This window comes from Capra hircus, chromosome 9 (assembly GCF_001704415.2).
Source record: "Capra hircus breed San Clemente chromosome 9, ASM170441v1, whole genome shotgun sequence".
Classification (NCBI taxonomy): domain Eukaryota; kingdom Metazoa; phylum Chordata; class Mammalia; order Artiodactyla; family Bovidae; genus Capra; species Capra hircus.
The window spans coordinates 61,306,310-61,316,197 of NC_030816.1; the positions used below are offsets into that span (position 1 = coordinate 61,306,310).

The following is a 9,888-nucleotide window of genomic DNA, read 5'->3' on the forward strand; positions in this document are numbered from 1 at the left end:
AGGAGTAGATTAGGTAATTTCTATTTGATTTTTTTTTTAATTTTTTTTTTTAAATTTTAAAATCTTTAATTCTTACATGCGTTCCCAAACATGAACCCCCCTCCCACCTCCCTCCCCACAACATCTCTCTGGGTCATCCCCATGCACCAGCCCCAAGCATGCTACACCCTACGTCAGACATGGACTGGCGATTCAATTCTTACATGACAGTATACATGTTAGAATTCCCATTCTCCCAAATCATCCCACCCTCTCCCTCTCCCTCTGAGTCCAAAAGTCCGTTATACACATCTGTGTCTTTTTTCCTATCTTGCATACAGGGTCGTCATTGCCATCTTCCTAAATTCCATATATATGTGTTAGTATACTGTATTGGTGTTTTTCTTTCTGGCTTACTTCACTCTGTATAATCGGCTCCAGTTTCATCCATCTCATCAGAACTGATTCAAATGAATTCTTTTTAACGGCTGAGTAATACTCCATTGTGTATATGTACCACAGCTTTCTTATCCATTCATCTGCTGATGGACATCTAGGTTGTTTCCATGTCCTGGCTATTATAAACAGTGCTGCGATGAACATTGGGGTACATGTGTCTCTTTCATTTCTGGTTTCCTCAGTGTGTATGCCCAGCAATGGGATACTCTGATATTTTAAATTTTCACAGAAATTACCAGAGCAGGGCAGAGTCAGTCATTGCTAGAGCATTCCTAACAACAAGGCAAGAAACAGTAATTCCCAGGTAACTCCTTCCAACTAGACCATTAAAAATTTCAAATTCTACATTACCAATGTGTTTCTTCTTCTTTCTTCTTAGGTGATCTTGAACAGAAATTTGAACTGGAAATCAGTCCTCTTTGCAATCAACAGAAAGATTCAATCCCTAGTATACAAATTGGTGAGTTGAACTCAATTGTAATTTTAAATGAATAATTTTGGCACCTCGGCCAAGAGTCACAAAGAAGGTCTACACACAGCTTTTGAAAGATCCGAACTAATCAATGCCCCTTTGAATAACTGAATCCAAATAAACACTCTAGTCATGACCTATTTACTAAATAATTATCAATTGAGATGAAACGTAGGGTAAAGTCTTTGTTATAGACCCTTAATAAACAACTTATATTAACTTTGTTGTTTAGAAACCAAATGAAGGAAAGTAACAAGAATCAATTATTGGCTGCTGAAGTTCAGATTAGCTCACACTCTCTTTAGGCCTTGAAACGTGGAAAATCTATAGTTTTGGATCCTTCCATTTTGATCACTACCCTTCATCCTCAGTGCATAATTCCAAAGGCTGGGTCCCCAGACTCAGGCCCAGAAACACATGTGATGTGGGGTCCCATGCTTCTTCACTTCAGTATGTTATTTTCAGTCTTGTTCTCTTATGGCCACACTCTGAAGAGTCAATTTCAATAAAGTGTTAAACTATAGCACTAATTCCTTTAAAATAACTATTCGTTTCTCTCACTTCTTTAAACACTCTACCAGTTCCATCTACATTTAAAGCAAGTCTTTCTTTTCCTTGCAGTTTCCTCCAGTTAAAACCAAACTCAGAACTTGAACTCTTTTACTTATCAACTATAGCCCTGACATGTACCAGTTTAAGTTTTTCTTAACTGCCTTAAGACAGTTCAGACAGAACTGCCTTAAGAGTGCAGCAAACCTTTGCAAGGCTCAAGGCTCAATGCCTGGAGATTGGGAGGGCATGGGCCACCCAAAAAGATCAGCTGAAAACTGAGAAAACCAGGCAGTTAGAATGATATGCTTCCAATTACTGAGGGTCAAATTGAATCCATAGTCTCACAAAAGAGTCACAAAGTCAACCTAAGGAAATAGGAACAAAATTAATCTAGTTTTTAAAAATCTGAAGGGAATATGCAAATATTAAAATAGATATATTGGAACACTGAAATTATTGATAATTTTTTTCCCAATTGCCCTTAATATTGTTATGTTTTGTTTACAATTAAACTGATTCCTTCACCTGAAAAGGGGGAGAGGGGTGTTGTTATAAAAAGCAGAACCCAGGAAGAATCCAGAGCAGAGAAAGCTACAGAATTGCTGGGGAGGGCGAAGGGCAGCAGTATCAACAGAAATACAATCTCAGCCTCCTTGGATTTAATGCTGTATCTGGTTGGAAATTCTGCAGATGCGATTCAAAGGAAATAGACCCTGACCCAAATCCTAATCCCAGGACCCAGTTTGTTAAACTCTGGTTAGAAAGGAATTTGCCAGGCACCTGTTAAAGACATTTTCAGCCCCCAGAGAAAAGCACTCACATTGTTAAGCACACAACCTGGATTTGCAAGACAGACTTGATTTCGGAGATTCTATTCTCTTGTTGTCATGAGAACACACTTATTTTGTCAGATCATATGTCCTGATTTTCAGCTCAGGAAAATGTGGTTACCATAGATACCTGTTTTTAAAATGGGATGAAGATTGAGTGCATAGGAAAATCCCATGGATGCTACACCAGCACACCAGTAATAAAGAGAAAGAGTAATTATAAAACAACCCTCAGCAGATAAATCTTTCTGTCTCCATTCCACATCTCCTAGCTCGGTAGGTTCAAGGCTGGGAAGTGTGGTGTGCAGGGGCATATCAGGCTAAACTAGAAAAACCCAGATAGATGAACAGAGTCTAATGGGAGCTGTGGGCTCCAGCCTCCCAAACAAATATTTTTCCAGTGGGTGTGAATAATGCAGGTAGTTCCTCTGTCCTGATTCCCTTGGGACTGAAAATGTCCTCTCTTTTTCTTTTCCCAATTCACAATGAGGATTTCCTGAGTGCCATCTCAGGCTTCTATCTGATTCTCTTTTTAAGTAATTCATATTTACCCAAGTGAAACAAGGATTTAATATCCACCCCTTACCCACCTTCTTCCCCACTCCCATCAAAATCTGCCTTTCAAAAAGAAGGTGCTAAATCAAATGAATCTCCAATTGGTGAAACCTATAGGAATATGGGCTTCCCTGCTGTTTCCAAGTGTAAAGAATCTGCCTGCAAGGAAGGAGGCCTGGGTCAATCCCTGGGTCAAAAAGATCCCCTGGAGAAGGAAATGGCAACCCATTCCAGTATTCTTGCCTCAGAAATCCCATGGACAGAGATGCCTGGAGGGCTGTAGTCCATGGGGTCACAAAGAGTCAGACCCAACTGAGTGACTAACACTTTCACTTTCATAGAAAGGTAAGGAGATAGGAATTCCCTGGCAGTCAAGTCGTTAGGACTCGGCAGTCTCACTGCCTGGGGCCCAGGTTCAATCCCTGGTTGGGGAATTAAGATTTTGTAAGCCATTTAAAAACAAAAAAGCTAGAAAGATGAAGAAAAAGAGGCTTTCTTTAATCCTTATTAACTCTGAGGCCATCATTTCTCCCCTCCCCAACCTGCACCCCTTCAGGAGGACAATGTCCCCACAAAGTCAAGCTCTACATCACTTAGTAGAAGAGGGTGAATGTGAACGTGTTAGTCGCTCAGTCGTGTCCAACTCTTTGCAGTCCCATGGACTGTAGCCTACCAAGCTCCTCTGTCCATGGGATTCTCCGGGCAAGAATACTGCAGTGGGTTGTCATTTCCTTCTCCAGGGGCTCTTCCCAACCCAGGGATCAAACCTGGGTTTCCCACATTGCAGGCAGATTCTTTACCATCTGAGTCAGTTTGCACAAATACAGTGGAACCTGTGGGACAGCCTCGAATTTAATCATGCAGAAGCTTTGCTTCATGAGAAAAACTGCCTCATGGTGTCTATTCAGACTTCAAAATCACTCTCCTATATCCTATGAGAGGTCTTTATATCTAATGAGTAGAAATATAGAGATGCAACTCCAGAGTAATTTCAGGAAAAAAATGAGCTGAAGTTTTAAGTACTGGATTTTTGAGTGTGGGATTTGTAACTTTTTAATACTTAGGGTAAACCTGGTAAATATTCACACCTTAAACTTCAGAATAGTATAACAATATTGCAGGCTATCTTTTTAGATATATAATATCTAATATCTCTTAAGATACAAGATATTCAAAATTAGATATGGAGGTAGTCTAGAATAGCAAGCAAGAATATTCTAAAATGAAATCTTAATTGTCTGGCTCCTTACATAACCTTATCAAAATGTACACAGTAAGTCGCTAGCTTAACTTTTTGCTCCTTAGAGTCAGGTTATCTAACATCATCTTATAATATTTAAATTATATTTCACATCTAATAAGAGAATGCAGACACATATACTAACATTTAGAATCAACGTATCCTTTTCTCATCTCCAGAGCATCCTCAAAGGCTAAATATCGGCTGTTTGTCCAATAAAAAAATAATCCAGTCAAGCCTTATAATTCGCATGCCTATAAACATACAGGGATAGTTGTCGGAAGATTTCATTATGCTGAAAAAACTTGCCTCTCCGCATACCACAGAAGTCCCCTTCTCCCAATACCAACATTTCAAGGGAAATACAATAAAACCTAAATATATCCAAGTTTGTGATGAATCCAATAATTCCAACCTAGACTGGAAATTACCTTTGCTTTAATAAATCATGCTTAATATGGAAAGCACATTAACAGTGAGACATGATTAGAAAGTTTAACAAAGCTAAAATAATTAAGAGAACAGACATGCTAACAAAGAAGTCTCATACCAACCCATCTTATCTCATCATTCAAGCAGAACTTTTATGCAGGTAAAAATCTGTTTTGAAGACGAATGAACTTTTATTATCTACACCTGGTTGCTTAATATAATTGAAAGTAAGACAAAAATGTGAAACAATAATCCTGAAGAAATATCTTCAGGGTAAATGTATGAATGAACTCTTCAGATGGTCTGAATCAACAATGTGTGGCTTCCTGGTGTCACTTTCCCTTTTTCCCCTCCCTCAGCCACCTTCCTTAGTTCTAGCTCATTTCTTTTTTAACTTTTTTCCTTATATGTCTTTATCCTTCTTCAAATGAAAGTGAAAGTGGCTCAGTCATGTCGACTCTTTGCAACCCCATGGACTATACAGTCCGGGAGTTCTCTAGGCCAGAATACTAGAGCGGGTAGCCTTTCCCTTCTCCAGAGGATCTTCCCAACCCAAGGATCAAACTCAGGTCTCCCGCATTAAAGGCGGATTCTTTACCAGCTGAGCCACAAGGGAAGCCCAAGAATACTGGAGTGGGTAGCCTACCGCTTCTCCAGTGGATCTTCTTCAAATAGTAAAAGCCAACATTTATTGAGTGTTTGCTATGTGCCAGGAACTTTCTAAGCATTTCACAGGTGTTATTTCATTGTCCTAACAACTCTATGGGTTTGGTACCCTTCTTAACTCCTCTTTACAAATGCAAAAACGGAGGCATAGAGAGATTAAATGCCAAGCCTAAGGTGACTTACCTTATGCTCCTAGGCTGAGGGCAGGGACCACATCTTTCAGGCCTCCATACCCCTGGAGCCAAGTACATCATGAGCCCAATCGTGTGTGAGGGAAGAAGAAGTGGTCTTACTGCCCTACTGGTGATGACGTTGACCTTGCCTGTTCCAGGTTTCATGACCTACATCGTGGAGCCCCTCTTCCGGGAATGGGCCCACTTCACAGGACACAGTGCCCTGTCTGAGAGCATGCTAAGCCATCTCGCGCACAACAAAGCCCAGTGGAAGAGCCTGTTGCCCAAACAGCACAGAAGCAGTGGTGATGGCAGCCCGGACCACAAAGGCCCAGGGACTGAGGATGAGGAGCAGACTGTGACGGAAGGCGACACCCCGTAGGGCCTGCCAGGCCTGCACCCCGCTCTGCACACTGAGATTGACAGCCTCCTTGCGCAGAGGCCTCTGGGAGGGCGGATGCGTCGGGGGGCTCTTGCGGATCAAGCCGGCCCCTCTCTGGACATCATCCAGGAGCTCTTCAGAGTCCACCCTCCTCCCACTCACCTGCCTCCCTCCTTTTCCCAAGTGTACAGAAGCCATCCGTCACCTCAGCATTAGCTGCCGAAATGAGCAACTCTGTTCCACGATGAGGGAGCTGATTCCAGGGACCGGCTTGGCCCTGGAGGAGAAGACTGGGGAGTAAGAAAGAGGTGCTCTTGCCACGGCCCTTCTGGCCCTGGGTCACACTGTGACGGGTGGCATTCCTGAGTCCAGAGCATTTTAGCCTTGGCCATCGGACTGCTGATCTGCATGACACAAACACCAGCATATTTGGAACTCCGAGGATATTGGTCTTAAGTGCAAGAGCACAAACAAGAGAGTGTTAGAGAAAGTACCTTCTATTTTAATAATAATTATTATTATAAAATAATAATAAATCTTTTTAACTTTTCTATTTTGTGCACTAGACAACGGATCTAAAACTCTGGACAAAGATTATTCAACGTGATAATCACGTACCCAAACATGAACAGGGGGTTCATTGTTTTGTTACGGACTCCATGCCACTTTGGGTCAGAGATTTGGCATCTTCTCAATTTAAGAAACCACGTTTCCTATCCTATGCGAGGGGAAGGGGCTGTACAGTTCATTCCTTTGCACCATTAGTCAATCTGTCTTTTATCAATAACTCAGATTCAGTGACATGTTTCTTTTCACACCTGTACATCTTCTGTAAATATCAAGCGCTACTGATTCCCATGCCAAAATACATGAGTATTATGGGATTGCTACCTGTATAAACAATGGCACTGTGAACAGAATACTGTTAGTTTTAATACAAGAGAATGCATTTGTAAATATGGTATAGAGTTTATTAATATACTATTGTTTGCAGATAAAGGCCTTAACTTTAAACACCTTTTCATCTTCTGAAAGCTCCCCAACTGAAATCCTCACAGATGTCCTTCTGAACTGCCTGCCCATGTCCATCTTGATGCTTTCCAGCTAAGGTCACAAACCAAAACTGAATAAAGTCTTTGAGGAAATAATCTGGAAACTTCACATGCATTCCGCTTGAGACCATAGTGTCTAATCTATGGCACCAAGCATGGTTTCCTCAGATGAACAAGACCCTTCAGCAAGCCTGAAGTCACTTTCAGCACAGCGATGTTGCACTCTGTTTTAACAAGCCAGCTGATTAGCGTGTGTTTCTACAGCTCCTGTCATGGTGTGTCAGCCTCACGGGACACATGGCAGGTCTCACCAACCTTCCATAACCCTGTCAGCTAACCATCAGGGACTTCCCTGCTCCCCTATAACCCCGTCATCTGTTCTGGCTGTAGTACCAAAGCACGTTTGGTTTATGGTTGGCTTGAATTTCTCTGGTGTTAATAGTAACTGGATTTTTCTTTTTCTTTCATTTCATATGAACTACCCAACTGTTTAGCAGACATTAACATCATTTAAGGAAAGAAAATATTCCCATTACCTTCCTTGCAGGTTACGGTGGTTAATTACGACTCTACTAGCAGAGTCACCTTGGTATTTTGTTGCCATTTTTTCTGTAGACACTTGGCTGGAAAGTCAATTTGTTATAGCATTCTTCTCTAGTCAGCTAAACTCCACTCACTGAACCTTTTCTTTAGAAGTTCCAGCATAACTAATGTTACATGAAAATTGGCAATGCCCCCTTTTTATCTTCAACTGTGTGGTACTGGGGAGAATAATATGATTGTTTCTGCTACTATCAAGCTGTTTCACAAGCTGATAGAACTTCAGCTAACTCTCATTTCCTAAGTGCAACTCTTTTTTTCCTCCTAACATACAAATGAAATGTGAGAAACTTGACTGGGTTGTATTAAGTTCCTGCAGAAAGACCGAGGCTTGCAGAGTTAAGGTTTAGGGTGAATTGGAAAGTTGGTTGTAGTTTCATTAAAGTAGGAGAGATGGTCAGAAGGTCCTAAAGAAAGTGTGAAAACCTCATGAAATGGGTGGATAATAAGTTGAAATTATTGATATGGGTAAGAAGGGAAGTTGTGAAAAATTAACACTAACTCTGGGTTTATTTTTTGGGTTTGTTTTTTTCTTGTAATAACTATGAACTGACACGATTCTTTATGGCTTTAATACTCTGAAGCTCTTAGCTTGGTGAGTCCTCAAAAGAGAACTCATTGAATGTATTTCTGCTTCCAAATTCGCTTATTTTGGGTTGGTGATGCAGAGGACTTTTGAGTAGTCTATTTCTAATTTTCATGAGATCAAATCAAAGAAAGCAATTACTGGGGAAGATACAGGAAAGGTAAGGAAGAAGACACTGTTTCAGCTAATGGAGCCTCTCCTTTGAGTTTGGGAAATGAACCTTGTTTAAACAATATTTATATCATAATTTAAATAAATAAGACTGGAGGCATTTTTCATAGTTTCAAATTTATAGGACACAAGTATTTTAGGTCTTAAAGAAGAACTCACAGAGAAAACTACCAAATATCTAACAGTTAAGCCTATGAAGCAGCTACTAGTACAATAAAAATCTGAAGCAAAATGAGATGTGATGCATAAACTAGTTACATTTGTCTTCTTCCTTCAACCATATGAGTTCCTAGATCCATTTTTTTGTTTTAAAAAAATGTGAAAACGTTTGTTTTCTTTTTTCCTGCCTACTGGTGGCTGTCTTGCAATATTTCAATAGAAGGAGTCTGATTACTAGTTAAGACACCGCTGTTGGATCATCTGGGGACTTTATCTTCACATTTTTTTTTTCCTCTTAGTCCCTGGATCGTCACTTGCTGACTTCCCAAGTTTAATTCCTTCAATGCTTGAGAAGAGAGGAATCAAAGGGTTCAGGTAAAGTTGAAATCAAAAGAGAGAATAGATATCACTGCCAGGCCTGATGGACAAAGCCTGCTTTTCCTTTTGAAAGCACCCGCAAACAGTCAGACCCTTTTTCCTGAAACACTGACCTCCCCATCGCTCCCTGATAGGCCGAGTGAACATCCTGCTCTGTTTCTACCTGTCCAAGGCTTCCCGCAATGGGACGTGGATCGTGTCCTGCAACACTGTCACCAGATAGTGCTTCCTACAAACCACAGACTTGTCTTATAAACTTTTCTCATATTGAATCAGATCTGCTCACTGATTTGAACATTGGTTATGAGCTTGTATCTCACTATATTTCTTATGCTTTGTTCTTATATGCAAACCCTTAAAATTGTGTTGTTTGTGTACACACGTGAAGTTTGGAAAACAAACAAACAAACACCTTGTGAGTTTTTGCTCAAAATGTGGCCTAAATATTCATTGGCATGTCTAGGTAAACAATGAAAAATAAAGATAATTTCTTAAAAATATCACAATATGAAAAATACTCTGATTTTCACCAGGTAGCATGTTATCAGCCAACCAGTCACATTCAAGGTCAAGGTCAAGAACACTGCTAATTGGCAACTTGCCAACTAGGGGGGAAAGGCCATCATTCAATTCTGCCTTTCCTCTGAGTCCTGATAGTTTTCTGATCCACATTTGTCAAATTCATATATGAATGAGAATAATGTACAATGTTTTAGGTTGTGGAACCATAGCAGACTTACTGATGAAAAATATAGTCTTGTGTTTCAGGATTGGAAGCCACCAAGAACAACAGAACAGTTCAGGCAGGACAACTGAGTGTCTAAATCTATCTGGAAATAGAGCAAGAATGAAAAAAAAAAACACACAGAAACTATCCATGTTTCCCAGAAACAGTGTTGTATCTTTATTTATCCCTCTCATATCTATTTTGTTAAGATTTGTATTCAGAATCTCACTGATTCTTTAATGCTTCCCCATGTCTGAATGTAATGTCACTTTTTTCATTTACCAACACTCAGTGTCATCCAACTCAAAATCAAAAGTAAGATCGCCGTGGTTTTCCAAGTAAAGGTCAGACATAACTTTCAAATGTACCCAGGAACCTAGCAGAAACATTATCAAATAGACCAAGCCTATATGAGCAACTGAATTTAATTCAACAAACATTGATTGAGGATCTACTATGTGCCAGAGGTTGGGCT

General features: G+C 40.2%; 1 protein-coding gene across 3 annotated transcripts in view; it reads left to right on the plus strand.

Moving 5' to 3' along the window:
- PDE7B (phosphodiesterase 7B) overlaps positions 1-9,185 on the plus strand; it is a 360,318-nt gene extending 351,133 nt beyond the window's left edge. For all 3 annotated transcript variants that reach the window (XM_005684794.3, XM_005684795.2, XM_005684793.3), the window contains 2 exons: positions 818-898; positions 5,517-9,185. In XM_005684794.3, the coding sequence (XP_005684851.1) occupies positions 818-898; positions 5,517-5,740 (305 nt within the window). In that variant the 3' untranslated portion in view covers positions 5,741-9,185. The remainder of the gene's footprint in view (positions 1-817; positions 899-5,516) is intronic.